This window comes from Diospyros lotus, unplaced genomic scaffold (assembly GCF_014633365.1).
Source record: "Diospyros lotus cultivar Yz01 unplaced genomic scaffold, ASM1463336v1 superscaf1, whole genome shotgun sequence".
In the NCBI taxonomy this organism is placed as follows: domain Eukaryota; kingdom Viridiplantae; phylum Streptophyta; class Magnoliopsida; order Ericales; family Ebenaceae; genus Diospyros; species Diospyros lotus.
Window position 1 is genome coordinate 6287285 of NW_026267104.1, and position 17957 is coordinate 6305241.

The window sequence follows — 17957 nt, forward strand, 5'->3', positions numbered from 1 at the left end:
ATAAAAAAATAAGTATACAATAGTCCAGTAATAACCATCACAGTATTTTTTATAATTTGCTTTTTTTTTTTTTTTTTTACACTGATGATGTAAAGAAAGCAAATATTGAGCAAATTGATGTTACACAACTTTCTATAAATCTCAGGCTAAGAACTACAATAATAGATTACAATATTAATTTTCGAGATCAAATTAGAAGAGTGTACTTGTAAAGAGATTTGTGTCAACCTCAAAATCAAGACGATTCATTCCAGCTTAATTCAATGAATTTGATTATTTGTTGGAATATAGTATACGCAAATATGTTGCATTTTACTTATACTGTTATCTTTTTAAAACAAATAAAGGGGAACAAGGACGTGGTGATTCTTTTATGAAAAAAGAGTTTAGAAATTTTTTTTTTTTTAAAATATAGATTTTAAGTTCATGTTGGAGATGTCAACAGTGCACATAATTAAATTTGAAACAATTGTGAAATCTTAATGAATCAAGAGCAAAATATTGAGATAGCTTTCTTTAGATAGTTAAAACAAACACTATGTGATTATCGAATTCATTTGAATGCATCAATTAATTGTGTTTGACTCCTTCTACAGTAAGGACTAGCCTTTTGTGGTTATGACGAGTCTAAATTCTTGAACAATTTCAATTTTTAGTATGAAAAGTCGTAAGGAACAATTGTAAATTTTTTTATATTTTAATATTATCATTATTATCTTATTTTTAAAATTATATTTTTTATATTTAAGTTCGCCCCTACTTAATCAAAATTCTGGTTCCGCCTCTAATTAGAAACATAGCAATGCCCTTCTCGACGCTTATTTTTTTCCCATCTTTCAACAGTTACTTTTGTTTCAAAGTATCACAAAAATTTATGAACACATGTTTCTACATACAAAAATTACGATAGTACATGTTTGAATGTCCATTCAGAATTTTTAGCATGTACATTTTCTGGTAAATAACGATGTTCTACAAGGTATCATGTCGATGACACTTCTTTTGTTGGCTGCAAAGCAATTATCATTAAATTTTCAAAATTTGCATCAAAATCATTCATAAATAAAAAATCATTATCGACGTTCAAAATTAATCGACCGTGATTTGTAGGCCCGCAATGAGAAAATAAGCCAAAATGCAAAGAGGATAAACAAACTAGAACGTACACGGGAAGTTTTTACGTGGTTCAAGCAAAATGATACATACTCCACGACTGTTCTTTAGGTATTCAGACAGAGTAACAATATATCATTCCCTTATCCCTCACCTTTACAATGGTGTTTTGACCTCTATTTATAGTGTTGTGTATTTACAATTTACGTAAAATCCAAACAAATATTATAATATTATGGAGACAAGATGTCATTATTGATTCTATAAAATCGAGAATGAGATCCATATTACCAAGGATCTAGTTTGCCTTAGATAAAGTATGTGGGTCTCGGCCTTCGGTTGTTCAGCGATTTTGTTGTTTGTGAACTGAAGGATTAGGCCAGCGAGTTGGGAGCATCGCTGGGAGCTAGTTTGATTCCGCAATCTGAGCTCGGGTCTCTGTGACATGCAACCTTGTTCTGACGAACTTGGCCTTGACCCTATTGGGCTTTTGACGATTGGACCGATCTACTGGGTCGTGCCTAGCCCATAAAGAGTGGTGCGAGAAATATCCATAACAATCATCATCTCTCGAATCTTCATCAATCGAATTATTAGTACTCACATTACCAACTACATTTGATCCAGTTGACATACTATGCATAAATATGCTCATAATCATCATCAATACTCATATCAATCATCATTTATTATAATCAATGTAAATAAATAATTAGTGAACTCCAACTCATTGATTAAAATAAAACAAGCATTCAATTCTAGATAAATTCAACATCAAGCGGTTCCACTTGAAACACAGTTCTATAACCATCAACTTCAAACTATAAAAATAAAACAGTACTTCAAGCCAATGTAAGAAAACACAATACTTCGAGCTACAATATCACAAATGAAAATAAGACGTTATTAGAAAATACGCAATCAACCAACTAAACCAAATAAGTTCCAAGATAGGTCTTATCATAATTTTTGGCATCTTCACAAATGACACTTTGAAATCTGGATCCTTAAAAGCCTTTTATCGTTTTCATATAAATCTCATTAGACACGTCTTCCATATTATTTAAGATGTCTAAGCAAACCACATTTGAATAAGGATCCAGACTAGTAGTTTCACTATCTAATTGATTACATGATTTTCCTTGGATCTTTGCAAGCTTTTCTTATAGGTAAAGTGTCATAAGTTCAGTTTCTTTGGTGCTCATACTAAATGTAGATGACCACTGCGCCATGCAAGTATCGAGTTTATCACCATCGGCTTTTGCTAGATGAACCAATTTCTTCACATCGACAAGTATTTGTAACTTCATCATCATTCTTCACATGTACATGAACTTCTCTGTTCAAAAAAATCATCTTCTAGCTACATTTCTGCCTCTGATGTTGGAGTAAACTGAGTGAAAGTATTGCCTAATCCTCCAATAGTTGTACTCCCACTTAATATTTGTCCAAAAGTTTCATAGTACTTACATCATTCCTTCTTGAATATTTTGTACTCAGACTAGTTAATCTACAATAATAAAAATAAGATACGTTATCATATTGTATAACAAAAAGGGATAAGATTGATATGATAAAAAATAATTGTGAAAATATTTTTTAATAAAGATATATATTATATAGAAGTGTTGTTAAACTTTCTCTGCAGCATTAACTTGGTTGGTATTTCGATTCCATTTAACATTTGTATGTCCTAAAAGTTCAGAGAACAAACGATGTACCTTACGTAAACGGTTCCACTTCCCTTTTAATATATTTATGTCGTAATTCGTTTTTGTGACAACAATCATGGCTTGATTGATTTTGCCTTATTTGTCTTTCATGAATGTAGAACATTGCAATATCCCTTATCTCACATTCTTGTAAAGAATTTTGATAAAAACATGCTCGTTCTCGTCGGACCACGACATTAGTTTTTTAGTCTTACCTCTATGACCACCTATGTTCTATATTGAAAATAATTAAAAATATGAAGTCAACATGAAAAATGTACTCCAACTTACCAAAATATACTCCACACAATATGAAAAATAATTCAAGATCATAATTTGATAGACCCACCCTGAAAGAAAAGGGAAACAAAAACAAACATAAGAACAAATAAAAAAAAAATGCAATGCTAATAGCAAAAAGTAAATAGGTAGTAATAATACAAAAAATAGAATCAATGTTACCACGACCTATATCATTCCATATGTTCCTTTCATAATTGGATTGGGCTCCCACTACCCTCAAAATCTTTGCTTTTTTATTTTACTCCAAATCCACCACATAAAAACAAAAACAATTGGATAATCCCTAAACTTGTCTTACAACAACCCAATTTATCATACCAACCAAAAAAAAATCCACTGAAACCCATGCATCATTATCCCAAAGTGGCACCAAACCAAAATTACCACCAATAAACGAATCACATTTTTTTAGTACTCTGCATCCCATAAAATAAGAATCACATCTATCATACCACCAATCAGACTCAATCAACCTAATAATCTTTCCAAACACCTCTAAAAGAATCAAGGAACTCATTACAATTTTGAAATCCAAAACCTTATTTCGGGTCACCACAAATCCAAATTAAACCATCAAATTAGAAATAAAAATAAAAAATCAGACCTAATTTGAGAAGTAAAAGTCTTAAACCTAAAGAGGAAGAGTCGCTGAAGAGGAAAAGCAATAGGAGGAATAGACGTTGTGGTAGATCTGGAAAAGGAGAATGGCGAGGCGAGGATAACAATGGTGGCTGAAGGAAGACGAAGATGGTCGTTCGGCAGTTGGAGGCGATGAATCTGGGTTGCTGGAGGATGACAACGATGGTTGTTCGACAGTGGTGGCTGGAAGAGGGCGAATGACGGTGGTCAAATGGGGTCAATCTAAGTTGCTGGAAGAGGCAACAAATCTAGGTTGTTTTTTGAGGACAACGATGACTGTTCAGCGACTGTGGCTCGAGGATGACGTACGACGATGGTTGAATGGGGCTAATTTGAGTTGCTAGTTGACGACGATAGTGTTCTCTACAGCCAAAACAATAGGGGCTGAACTGGAAGAAAATAAGAGAATATAAAAGAGAGGAGAATACAGAAGCGACAATAGACTTTTTTCGTGTTTTGAGTTTTTTTAGCGTGTTCTGGTTGAAAATGGTCAAAACACTTTTTTGGTGTTTTGGGTTTTCTTTATAAAATTTTTATTTGTTTTCGAAAATGCATTTTTGAAAATATGAAAGTAAACACGTTTTATTATTTGTAAAAATTGAAAATGAACCAAAAATAACAAAAAGAACAGTCCCTAAGTAAATACCCTAATCCCAAAATACATGCATAATATTGTTTATCTATACATTAATTTTGCATCAATAATTAATTACTTGTTAAATAAATACAACTAAAAAATGTCAATTTGAATTGAAAATTTTTTAATAGGACATTTAAATATGAGAATGGGTAGGTCTACGAGAGACTGACCATCCTAAAAATCGATGATCAAATGTTAAGAGACCTATTGATCTCCTTTAGAGGTCGTGAAGTCAGGAGACTTATATTGGAGAACTATTTATGACCTTTAGAAAGTTTAAGTTGTTGCGTGATTTTTTTTTTTGATCAGGGGATCTTCAAACAAAACGCAAATAACATAACTCTAATATTCAAAAATTCTTTTAAGAATTATGCAAAAATAATAAATATTATTCATAAAAATCATAATCTTAGTGGATTTCAAAATATTATAATAGACATTCTCTTGAAAAATCATAATTCTAATGAATTTTAGAAAACTCTATGCTCTTTTATAAATTGGTGAGTTCTCATTCTAAAAAAAGATACATTTTTTATACTAATTTTAATACGACATTTGAATCTTTAGTGTTTAATTTAAATATCAAAGTGTTTGCAGAGAATTATCTTGTGCATTCGGATCATTTTTTTTCTTACAAAGTTAAAACATTTTAACAATGATATTTTTAGATAATAAATTTATTATTGTATTAAAACAACAATAATACCTAATAAATAACTACCCTTATATAATTTTTTAAAAATAATTAACTAATTTGACCAAAATATAAGAACAAGTCTAAGCTATTCACCCCTTTTTTTTATAATCAAACACTGTAATACGTTCACAGTAAATCAATAGTTATAAATCTAAATAGTTGCCAAAATCAACCGACAGGCTACAGCCACCAACCAATGTACAAAACAGACAGTAACCCACTCGCATCAATTTCCAACGGGGCCACATCTTTAGAGCTCAATCAGGAGTGTCCACGTGTCCAATCACAGCCAATCACTTTTGCTTCGGTAAACCGGGAACTCATTGTTTATTTACCCCCAAAGCATCAAGAATCAGAGCCACGCTCACATCAGGGAGTGACCCACGCGCCTATCGAGCCAATGCAGGACATCCACGTGACCCAATCACAATAAATCGCTTTTGCTTCCTTTGGATGCTCCCGTAGACTGCCAGCAAGCCCTTCGCTTATCTGTTAATTATAAAATGGCGCCTTCTGATTCGTCAAAACCCTTTTCCCTCTCGTTTCCATCATATCTATAAAACCCCGCAACTTGTATGTGTCGGCAGCAAAAAGCGTAGATTTTCCTGGAAAATCACTTGTCCGGAGTTTCAATTTTCCTGGAAAGTAGTATAGGAGAAGATGATTAAGAGGAAGTTGAATTTCAGCCGCGGGACGACCGACAGTTCTGATACGACGATGTCGAGGGAGGAAGGGATTGAGTGGGAGATGCGGCCTGGCGGGATGCTGGTCCAGAAGAGGACCGATAATTCGGACTCTCCAGCTCCGAATTTGCGGCTTCGCGTCGCCTACGGTGCTGTCCGGTACGAGATCTTCGCCGGTTCTCAAGCGACATTTGGTGAGTTTCGCAGATCTACGTGTTTTGACTCTGTGTCATGGAGTGAATGTATAGATATACGAGCAGATGTTCTCGCATGCTTCGTAAATTAGAAAGAAAATTCCATGAGAATTATGTAGGCACTTCTATTTTGATCCGGAACATCTATTCTATAACATTTTGGAAACCTATTTATACGTAACGTGCTAGTGTGAGAATCCTTCGACGGTGGTATTTCATATCATGATATTGTTTTTGTTTATTTTTTGGAGGAAGAGAGTTGATTAGAATATAATTTGTCGAGATTCACTTGTTTTTCTTTTTTACTTTTCTACGTGTTCTCGTTAAGCAAACAGAGCCATGAACGTCCCTATATAACGTTTGCTTTTGCACATTATTCTTGCATTTTCTGGGCACGCAAATAGCCGTCTTTTAAGAAGCGTGGGGCGTAAAATCGTGAAATTGCAGGAGAATTGAAGAAGCTTCTGGAAGCGGAGAGCGGGTTACAACCGGCTGAACAGAGGCTAATTTTTCGAGGGAAAGAGAGGGAAAATGGGGAGTACTTGGACATGTGTGGAGTCAAAGACCGATCAAAAGTCATACTAATCGAGGATCCATCTAGCCGGGAGAGAAGACTGATCGAGATGCGACAGAACGCGAAGATCCAAGCCGCATATAGCAAGATCAACGACGTCTCCGTCGAAGTCGACAAGCTTACGGGGCAGGTGAGAAACACTCGTAACTGGAACCTTTTATTTCTGGCCGCCGATTAGGCTGAGTGCAATTTTGTTCACCCCTTTTAACGGGGTGAAAAAAGCAACGGAACGACATTAAAATATTGATTGTCGTTTCGTTACTTTTTCACCTTCGCAAAAATTGTGAGGGTGATGTTCACCCGTTGAAGGGGTGAACAAAATCGCACTCGATTAGGCTAATTACTTTTAGTCAAGCGGTAGTGTTGAGGGAGTGCGATTTTGTTCACCCTTTTAACGGGGTGAATATCACCCTCACACTTGTGAAAAAGTAACGGAACGATAATTATCCCACTATATATCGTTTCGTTGTTTTTCTCACCCTCACAAAAAGTGTGAAGGTGATGTTGACCCCGTTAAAGGGGTGAACAAAATTGCACTCGTGTTGAGGGAGCGGAGAACATTAGTAGGGCAATTGTCAGAACAGCTGGCCGTGATTAGATGTGACATCACCGCAATGTCATCCTTATAGACGTAGAATCTGGGCCGTTGCTGCGTTTCTAAGTGGGACCGTTGGTTGGGTTAACTCTAGAACATATTTTTTATTAAAAAGACATAGTTGTCACTTTTCCTCTTAGTCAATGATTTGTTGTCATGATAGATAAGAAGAGTAAATAATTAATATATTGGTGTCATTACATTTCTTGATTAAAAATGTATTCATCAATTTATTTTTCAATCATTAACATATTCCCTCAAATGAATCAAATCCTTGATTGTAAACACTTAAGTATTATTGTCGACACCTCACAAAAATATCCTACTTTTCATTTTTCTTGTTTTGTTATTTTAGCAACAAAGTGTTAAAAAATTTTCAGCACGACAATCCATATTTTACAGAAATAAATTTCGGGGACCAATCAATATTTCTTATGGGGGTTGTTAGTTCTCCTTTATTTTCATTGTGTACGGTATGTAAAATTATTATAGAAACTTCAAAAATTCATTTGTTTTTGTTTACTTTTTATTTGGTATGGCAACCAGCAGAAAGATTCTTAGATAAATATATGTTTAAATTTTAAATAATTTATTTATGTTAATTCTTCACCAATCCAAACTCAAAAAATCAAATGACTTTTAAGTGTTTGCAATCTAGTTAAACAACTCAAATGTCAACATTTGAGAGGGTTCGCATTGTCACTTTCTTCATGGTTTATTGTTGGTTAATGATATTTATCATAATTATTTGATTTTTTTTTTTTATATATTGTCCATATTTTCTCCACAGGTCTCTGCAATCGAAAAATCAATAGCAACAGGGAATAAGGTAGCAGAAGTTCAGATAACTACATTGATAGAGATGCTAATGAGACTAGCTGTGAAGCTTGATAGCATTCCTGCAGAGGGAGATGCATCTCTTCAGAAGAATTTGCAGGTATCATCCTCATGTTCTAAGTGCCATTATCCTATCCCTCATCCCATTATTGCTAAAACCGCCAAACATAGATTAGATGAACATACAGCATTGCTCTGTTTTTAACTATTTTATTGTTTTCAATAATATTTTAGCAAGTAAATGCTTTTATAACTAATCTTCATGGTTTGGTGACATGATAAAAAGTTATAATTGTCTTTGATACGTCTAAAATTCAAGCCCCTATATAAATGAAGACGACGTGATTATATTTATTTATTTATTTAATTTTGCAGGGAATGAGAGTGCAGAAGTGTGTTGAAACACTAGATGTCTTAAAGGTATCAAATGCAAGAATAAAGCCTGTAATCGTGACAACGAAGTGGGAGACCTTTGATCCTCCTCCTCCTCCTCCTCCTCCTCCAGCCTCAACTCACTGGGAACTCTTCGATTCATGATGTTATTCGACCCACTTTCGTTTTATTCAATATTCATCAAATTTTTGTGTTTAGCTGGAGGCATCAGCTACATAAAAGGAGGTATTCTTGCTCCTGCTTAACGGTCTCTCCTCCACCAGTAGTCACCAACTTGCCAATAATCATTGGTTACCATCTAATTAAAAGTTCATGTTTTGTCCAATGCTTTGATATGCGAAAATGATGTACTTACAAGCTTTTAACCTACAAATATTATTTAGTGTAATATAATTGATATGGGCAAAAAAGTATGTATTTAATATTCAACTGTCACATGTCAAAATTGTCACGTGAATACTAAAGATATCAAATTAACTCTTAAGCAGAAATGCCAAAAATAAATTTATTATGGAACTAGTTGAATCAAATTAAAAATTGCTTTAGAAAGTATTTTGTAATTTTAATGTATTATATATAATTAGATTATCAGTTATTTTTGTATTATAGTTTAAAATTTCTGAATTAAATTTATAATTTACTAATAAATATTTATAATTTACTTTGATTCCAAATTTATTGAATAAAATATTATAAAATAATATTTTTTAAAATAAATGTGTTTTTCATTTTTTATTTTGAAAAAAAATACATTTTTAGTAATTTTAAAATAGACGCTTAAAACATAAAATTTAAACATAAAAAAATACCACTTTAATTTTTTTTTAAAATAAAAATATTATTTGTTGACAATGTTTGTTGCACGCACCATTTATACAATCAAAGTTGATGTATTATATATATTAATTTTAGTCAGTGTTATAAACACTATCGTAGTCTTGTTTTAATAAACATACAATATATTAAAATTAAATGTATAAATCGCACGGATAAATAACATTTTTGTTCTCAATGTAAAGGAGATTTGAAGGGCAAATTGGGAATATAAAATGTTGTGAGAGAGGGAGCATCAAAACTGGTGACCCACCCCAAATTAGGTGTATAAAACAAGAACCCGCAAAGCCCCATCACGATATTCTCGCTCTTCAACTGCAAACCATATCTCTGACTTCAGGCTCTATTCAAGTGGATGTAAGGCCCAACTTTTGGGAGAAGCCCAAGAAGAGCCAGCCAAGCCCATATGGCCTGATAAAGGCCACTGGGGCTCCCAGCTCTCCCCCGCCCCCGCCCCTGCCCCTCATTCGGCCGTCGCAATCTATCTCTCTCTCTCCAAGAGCATTGCTGTGAATATCTCATTTTGTGCAAATCCGACGGTTGTATCTTGAATCCGATCACATTTTCACCGTGAAATCAACCCCGATCTACAACAAGGTAAGCTTCTTTTTCTTTTTTAGTTTTATTAGCTTTACTTTTAGCATAGATTCGTGAGATGTGTATGTATATACGCGTGGGTTACTTGGCCGAGACTTTAAACTTAGATCTACAAAGATGTAGCCGTTAGATCTTGTTGGTTTTTGGGCATGCTGGTCTATGGGGGTAAAGGAGTCGAGCAGTGGCCTTGGATCTCCGGAAAATGTTGGCCGCGGTGGCCGGCGGCGACTGGCAGTGTGCTTCTTAAATCTGGCCGAAAATTAAAAACTAAATCTACGGAATTCCAACGGTTAGATTTGGCCCATTTTTGGATATGTTAACCTCTTTGGCTTGGCGGTTCTGATGGTAGGTTCTGATCGTCAGAATCTTAGGCCGCCGCCGGCGGCAGTGTGGCTGGCTTAGGCTGTTTTATTTTTTGGGGGGTTTTGGCTTAGTTGTGGCAGCCTTTGGGTTTTGTCCTGGCTTAAGTGACTTAATTTTTATATTTATTTAATTTTTATGTAATTTGATTATTTTGATAGGTGATTTTGATTCACCCCATCCAAGAGGCGTTTTAGGGAATCCTGTATCTTCAATAACACTATGAATGGGTAAATTTTATTATGGTAGTAATTGTTGTATTCATGTCTCCAATCATCCTAGTATTTTATATATACTATTCATGATTTAATTCTTATTTGCATATGGGAAAGTAGAATCCATCTTGTTTTATCTGCATATTGACACTCATGGTCGATTGCATTTCTTTCAATTTGCATTCGGAAAGTTTATGATTCATGTTATCAAGAACTGTGAATATTTATATGTGAAATGTTTCATGTGACACTTGTTAAAGCTAAATGATAGTATAAGATGTGTATTTAAATGGAGTAACTGTTAGAACCCCGTGTAGCTAACCACATTAATTGTTAGCCGTTGGTGCACCATGTATACTTTAAGGTGTGAGTGGTTTCACCATCCATGTTTTTGTTCAGTTGTTAGCATGAGAGGTTCTGCCATCCATGTTCAGATTAGGGTGTGAGGGAGGTTCCATCCTTGTCAGCGTGAGAGGTTCCGCCGTTATAAATATGTGAACTATGGTTCTAAATTGTTATCATGAATGTGTATGTTTATTTGTCATCTCTTATATTGATATGATTATCATTGGGCATGACATGCCATGATGATTATCTTGATGCATTGATTTATAGTTTCCCCCATTATAATGCTCTTTGCCCCTCACTAAGCCAATGTCAAGCTTACCCCTTAATATTTCAAATTTTGTAGGTTAGCATAAATTTTGACGGTAAGAGTCATGGTATACGATTACATTGCATACACCCTAGCCACGCTCCAGTCACAGCATATAAACCTCATTTCACGAGATTTGTGCATGAGAAGGTTTAAGTTCTCTCTTATTATGAATTGGTAAATTGTGACTATCATAATTAAATGATGAATTTTGGGCCGATGGCACTTAAATTTCGGTATATAAATGATGGTAATATTTTTGTAAATTATTTGAAATGTTTATATGTCAGAGGAATATGTGTTTTGCAGGATTGTTATCCCATATTGGAGTCTTGGCTTCTTAGGCGGTAGTGCCGGTCACAACCGTCGAATTTTGGGTCGTAACAATGGAAGTGGTGGTGGTGTTCATAAAAATCGAAAATCTTTCATTCTCAAACATTGCATTGCTCTTTTGTTAACATGCGCCTCTTCCAAGTACAAACTTAGGCAAATCCATGCCTTCTCTATTAGACATTGCGTCCCTCTTAGCAGCCCAAACATGGGCAAGCACCTCATCTTGAGACTCGTGTCTTTCTCAGGATCCATGGCTTATGCCCACCAAATCTTTACCCATATCCAAAACCCAAATATTTTGACTTGGAATACCATGATTAGAGGCTATGCTGAGAGCGAAAACTGGAGTCGAGCGCTTGATGTGTATCGGGAGATGCGTGTGAATTCCATTAAACTTGACATGCATACTTACCATTCTCTTCTCAAAGTCGTTGCTAAGATTTTGAATGTTAGAGAGGGCGAGAAGGTTCACTCTATTGCTGTGAGAGATGGGTTTGATTCGTCAGTCATTGTTCAGACCACCTTGGTTCATATGTATGTTGCTTGCGGCCATGTTGAGACTGCACATAAGGTGTTTGAGTTAATGCCTGTGAGAGGCCTTGTGACTTGGAATTCTATGATTAATGGTTTTGCACTCAATGGGAGGCCCAATGAGGCTTTGACCCTTTACCGGGAAATGGGTTTAGATGGTGTTGAACCTGACGGGTTCACTATAGTTAGCTTGCTCAATGCTTGTACCAAGCTTAGGGCCTTGGCGTTGGGTAGGAGGACTCATGTTTTCATGTTGAAGGTTGGATTGAATGAGAATTCTCATGCTACTAATGCTCTTATGAACCTTTATGCAAAATGTGGAAGCATTAGGGAGGCAAAGAAGGTCTTTGATGAGATGGAAGACAAGAGTGTGGTTTCTTGGAGTACATTGATTGTTGGTTTGGCTGCGAATGGATTTGGAAAGTTAGCACTTGAGCTTTTCAAGGATGGGGAGAGACATGGATTGGTGCCCAACGAGATCACTTTTATAGGGGTGTTACACACTTGCAGTCGTTATGGGAAGGTCAATGAAGGCTTTGCTTATTTCCAAAGGATGACTGAAGAATTTGGAATCATGCCAAGGGTGGAACACCATGGTTGCATGGTTGATTTGTTGGGAAGGGCAGGGTTGTTGAAAGGGGCATATGAATACATCCAGAGCATGCCAATGCAGCCTAATGCTGTAATTTGGAGGACCTTACTAGGTGCCTGCACAATGCATGGCAATTTGGCTCTCGGGGAGATTGCAAGAGCCCAACTTCTGCAATTAGAGCCTAAGCACAGTGGGGATTATGTCCTCCTCTCCAATCTTTATGCATTCGAGTGACGCTGGACAAATGTGCAGAGTGTAATAAGGTCGATGTTGAAAGAAGGGGTGAAGAAAAAATGGGTTATAGCCTTTTCGAGCTAGGAAATTGTGTTTATGAGTTTGTCATAGGAGATAAGTCTCATTCGCAAAGTGCAAAGATATACGCGACGCTTGAACAGATTGTGAAGCTATTGAAATTGGAAGGTTACGCGCCTTGAACAGCCAATGTGCTCGCAGACATAGAGGAAGAAGACAAGGAAACAACATTATCATATCAGAGTAAGAAGATTGCAATTGCTTTCATGCTCATTAACATGCCAATTGGGACTCCTATTACCATTGTGAAGAACAACCTAAGAGTGTGTGCAAATTGTCACCTTGCCATCAAACTCATCTCAAAGACTTACGATCGCAAGATTGTTGTGAGGGATTGCAGTCGGTTTCACCATTTTAAAGATGGACTTTGTTCGTGTAGAGATTACTGGTAAAATCATCTTCAAATGATTCTATTGTTGAAATAATTCAACAAACAAACTTGTTTTTTTTGTAGTGATTCTCTATTTTGCTATTTTTGGCCTACTACAATGTGGTTTTCTATTGTACTCCTTATTATATTATAAACAATTCACTCTTTATTTTGATTTTATCTCGAAAATTATGATTGCTCCAACCACTCTCTATTCTTCTCTCTATTTCACTTCTTATTTTATTTATTTATTAATAAAATTTAACTCAATTTATTTCACTTTACCTATAATCTTCACCTATACATAAAATCAATAATGAAATACACAAATCAATAATTATATATACGCATGAACAAAATCAATAATAAAATACACACATACACAAAATTAATAATCAAACACACAAATCAATTGCCAAATGCGCAATATCATTCATTTAATATAAAAATAAATAAATAAAAAACCATCTATTATGCTTGATTTGTTGCTCGCCGAAGAAGACGTCGCCACCACTTTTGCTGGTTGCCACCACCGTCAGATATGGTGGTCGTTGCCCAGATTTGGTCGTCGTCGTCACTACCTGTTTTCAATATTTGCAACTTGTCTTCTCTGGATTTGCTCGTTGCTGTGTTTGCAACTTCAAATCCAATCGAGTTCATCTTCTGTCGCATTTGGTTGGGCCTCTTCCGACGTTGAGATGGCCATGAAAGAGAGATGGTGAGGGTGGCTTGGCTGAAAATCACTCACAAGATCCGGCAAAGAGATTAGATTTTGCCAAAATTTTGGCGATGGCAAGTAGCATTGGAGGTCAATTTTTGCATTTGGTGAACGATTTGGCTTTCTTAGAGTTAGCCTGATATGTTTTTTTTTTTTTACACATACACTTATAGTCATAACTCACATTAATATTTTTTAGTCATTTGAATTTTAAGGAGCTTTAATTTTCATACTAGTGAATTGCTAATGATCCATTTTTATGGGTTTGATTTACAAAATTTAGTTTTGATTAATTATTATTAAATAATAATTTGACAAATTTTAATGAAATATTTAAAAAATAGTATGGCAAGTATTTCACACTTTATTTAAGGTACATACCATGTCATTGTTTAATAATAATTATAAGAGCTCTATTATGTTATTTAGGCAACTTTTATGTTGCTTGCAAGGGGGTGGGTGTGCGGGTCCCACGCACCCCTTATAGGGTTGTGCCCCCCCCCCCCCCCCCCCCCCAATTTTGATTGCATCGGGCAATAGAACAAAAGTGATAATGATATAAAACTGAAAATATGGTCAAAATTGAGTGTAATTACACTTAAAAGTTTTAATATTTGAAGAATAAATCCAAACTAGAAAATTACAAAATAAATCCAAACTATTAAATCCAAAAGTTTTAATAGTTCAAAAATGTTTTTTATCGTTTCGAAAACAAAAACTTTTCAAAGAGGCCGAAGCGACACTCCCGAAAAGGTTCTCTGCATCATAGCCTCGGATGGGAAATATCATATTTTTAACAAGATTTTTCATTTTTCGGATTAGAAAATTACAAAATACAACCTGTGAAACTCCAAATTTGGTAGACCGCGAAAAATCTGGCGCGGCCAAAAATTCAAACTCTAAGCAAATTCGTTGCGCTAAACGTTCCCTCTTCTCCCCGCTTTCTTTCTTTGTACGCATCATTTTCTGGTCTTCTCTACATTCAATTTCAGAGTTACGCACTGATCGAGTAATCGGGAAAAATGGCGGATTACTCTCAGTTGGAGAGAATGGGCCGAGAACGCAAATGCCCCATCTGGTAAATCTCTGTCATACCCATTGATTTTGTTTTTAATTCATGGTTGTTCAAGTTTTCTGTACGTGGGACTGATTTTACTTGGCATTGGGGATTGTTGGGAATTGATGATATTTGGATGTTGATGCAGCTTGAGCCTGCTCAACTCTGCGGTGTCTCTCTCTTGCAACCACGTGTTCTGCAAGTAAGTTCTTCTGATTCGATTTCAAACAGGGAAACACAAATATAATGTTCAAATTTTTACTAGCGTGCGCCTGATGCATGGTCTTTGGTTTTTCAGCTGGTGTATTGAAAAATCCATGAAATCAGCTTCCAGTTGTCCTGTTTGTAAGGTTCAATATGGACGCAGAGGTATCTTTCATGCTTCGTTATTTCTTCTGTCACTACAAGTGCAATATAATTGGAGTTCTTTTGGCTCTTGGATTAAATTTGTTTCAAAGGAATTATTTGATGCCAACTTTGTCAACTTGTAATCCGTTAATTCAAAATGTATTGTTAAAATTTAAATTTCTGCGAAGAAAAAGAAAAAAAATATTCTATAGCCGTTAACAAATGACATTAGCTATGATGAAATCTGGAAGTGCATTTCTGGTCTACTGATAGTATTGATCACTTTAGTGTGTAAATCTTAAAGCAGCTTTAAAGTGTTAGTGTGCCTAGAATCATGGAAATTTTAATGCGCAAAAAAGTGTAGCCGAAGTGGATTGATATTCACCGAGGATAAACTTCACCAAAAAGATTCATGAGAATTGGAAATAGCATTGTAGAAGGACAAGTTGGGGTGTCACCTTCAGTGGATCTGGCCATGTGCCGTGCAGATGAATCATTGCGCCAGAAGAAATGACATTTTTTTAGTAAAATTAACGGGTATAGGCAAAAACGTGTTTGAGATGGAGAAGACACAAGGGTCTATAATTTTTGGGAAATGCCTGGAACATCTTTATTGTGGAAAAGGATTTGGGCAGCTTATTCAAAAAGTGGTGAAATAATGCTCCATTGAATTGAATTTCTATGATGTTGACTGATTCTTGTTTACCCTAATGGGAATCATGGATGGTGACAAATGACAATATTGTTGGGAAAGGGTCATTTGTGTCATTAAACACTTGCTCTTAAGGTGCTAAAACAAGTTTTATTGACTAACATGTTCAAAATGTAGGAGAACTTGTAGCTGATTTCCAATCACTAATGTCCATATTGTTCACATAGTTTTTTTTGTTGCACAGTTATATGTATTTATTTTTACACCAACTAAATAGTATTTTTGTCTGCAGAGATTCGTCCTGCCCCTCCTATGGATAAGCTAGTAAGCATTTACAAAAGCATGGAAGTGGCTTCAGGTGACAATATATTTGTAACTCAAAATGCACCTTCAAATAAAATTTCAGGTATATGTTATACTACCAGTTTGACAGATGCAAAATCAAAATTCAACTTAGAGCTTAAGCAGGTTCCTGTTTGAGCAGTTACTTTGACAGATAACCTGCCATTTATCTTTTAATTGTATTATTGTTTCTTTTTACAAAGTTTGTGAACCGACAAATACAATTCAGTTATTTTACTTGGCTTCTTAGTACTGTGAGTAGTGCCTGTTCTTCCCTCTTTCCTTAATATTGCATGTTTTCCAGTTTGAAAGTATGACATTTCATGAGTGCAATGTCTCCAATGTTTGTTTATTCTCCTTAATTTACTAAACCTTCTATAACTATAGCACAATAAAAGATTTATTTTTTGTTAGTTGTTATTACAGTAGTGGCTCACTTACACTAATTTATCGGTCCAATTGTTGAGGTATTATATCGTATATTTGGAACTTATAATGCATGTAAGGCTGCAGGTGGTAATTATATATTGCGTAATCCTATAATTTTCATTTCCTAATAAAGTGAAAGAATGATTTTGTGGATGCATGCACGACTTGTTGAACGCAAGAGCCCGACTTCTGCAATTAGGGCCTAAGCACATTGGGGATTATGTCCTCCTCTCCAATCTTTATGCATCCGAGCAGCGCTGGACAGGTGTGCAGAATGTAAGAAGGTCGATGCTGAAAGAAGGGGTGAAGAAAACACCGGGCTATAGCCTTATGGAGGTACTATGAATTTGTCATAGGAGATAAGTCTCATTCGCAAAGTGCAGAGATATACGCGATGCTGGAACAGATTATGAAGCTATTGAAATTGGAAGGGTAAGCGCCTCGCACAGCCAACGTGCTCGCAGACAGAGGAAGAAGACAAGGAAACAGCATTATCATATCACAGTGAGAAGATTGGAATTGCTTTCATGCTCATTAACACGCCAGTTGGGACTCCTATTACCGTTGTGAAGAACCTGAGAGTGTGTGCAGATTGTCAACCTTGCCATCAAACTCATCTCAAAGATTTACTCGCGCGAGATTGACGTGAGGGTTCGCAGTCGGTTCCACCATTTTAAAGATGGACTTTGTTCCTGTAGGGATTACTGGTAAAATCATCTTCAAATGATTCTATTGTTGTAATAATTCAACAAACTTACTTTTTCTTTTTTTTTTAGTGGTTCTCTATTTGGACATTTTAGGTGGACAGTAATGGAGCTTCATATTGTACTCCCTGTAATATTATAAATAATTTATTCTCTATTTTGGTTTTATTTTAAAAATTATAATTGATCTAATCACACTCGTTATTTTATTTTTTATTCCACTTTTTATTTTATTTATTTATTATTAAAATTTAATTTTATTTATTTTAAATTACATATAATCTTCACAAATACGTAAAATTAATAATTAAATATGCATATGAAAAAATCAATGATCAAATATAAAATATCATTCATTCAATATAAAAAAAATAAAAAAAAGTCACCTATTCTATTACTCATTGAAGAGGACGTTGCTGTAGCTTTCGTTGATTGTCTCCACCATTGAATTTGGTGGTCATCGCCCGAATCTGGTAATCATCGTCATCTCTTGCTTTCAATGTTTACAACTTGTCTTCTCTGGATCTA

At 35.2% G+C, this 17957-nt stretch overlaps 1 protein-coding gene and 1 pseudogene across 6 annotated transcripts; both read left to right on the forward strand.

The window, feature by feature from the left end:
* The first annotated feature begins 5631 nt into the window (after positions 1 to 5631).
* On the forward strand, positions 5632 to 17586 carry LOC127792767 (BAG family molecular chaperone regulator 2-like). Of its 6 annotated transcripts, XM_052323338.1 has the most exons (10): positions 5632 to 5981; positions 6429 to 6685; positions 7941 to 8087; positions 8363 to 9811; positions 10333 to 10401; positions 11078 to 11191; positions 14890 to 14975; positions 15103 to 15156; positions 15253 to 15323; positions 16247 to 17586. In XM_052323338.1, the coding sequence occupies exons 1-4, from the start codon at positions 5765 to 5767 to the stop codon at positions 8522 to 8524; spliced, it is 783 nt and encodes a 260-aa protein (XP_052179298.1). In that variant the 5' UTR covers positions 5632 to 5764; the 3' UTR covers positions 8525 to 9811; positions 10333 to 10401; positions 11078 to 11191; positions 14890 to 14975; positions 15103 to 15156; positions 15253 to 15323; positions 16247 to 17586. The 6 variants fall into 6 exon arrangements, with proteins under 6 accessions (XP_052179298.1, XP_052179302.1, XP_052179303.1 ...); XM_052323342.1 differs by lacking the exon at positions 11078 to 11191; XM_052323343.1 differs by lacking the exon at positions 10333 to 10401.
* On the forward strand, positions 9732 to 17586 carry LOC127792766 (pentatricopeptide repeat-containing protein At4g21065-like; annotated as a pseudogene).
* Positions 17587 to 17957: the final 371 nt, after the last annotated feature.

Bases quoted from the DNA above. Each gene is read 5' to 3' on its own strand.
- LOC127792767 (XM_052323338.1), top strand. From the start codon at position 5,765: ATGATTAAGAGGAAGTTGAATTTCAGCCGCGGGACGACCGACAGTTCT. The intron at 5,982-6,428 runs GTGAGTTTCGCA...GTGAAATTGCAG, and splicing joins CGGTTCTCAAGCGACATTTG to GAGAATTGAAGAAGCTTCTG. The intron at 8,088-8,362 runs GTATCATCCTCA...TTAATTTTGCAG, and splicing joins CTCTTCAGAAGAATTTGCAG to GGAATGAGAGTGCAGAAGTG.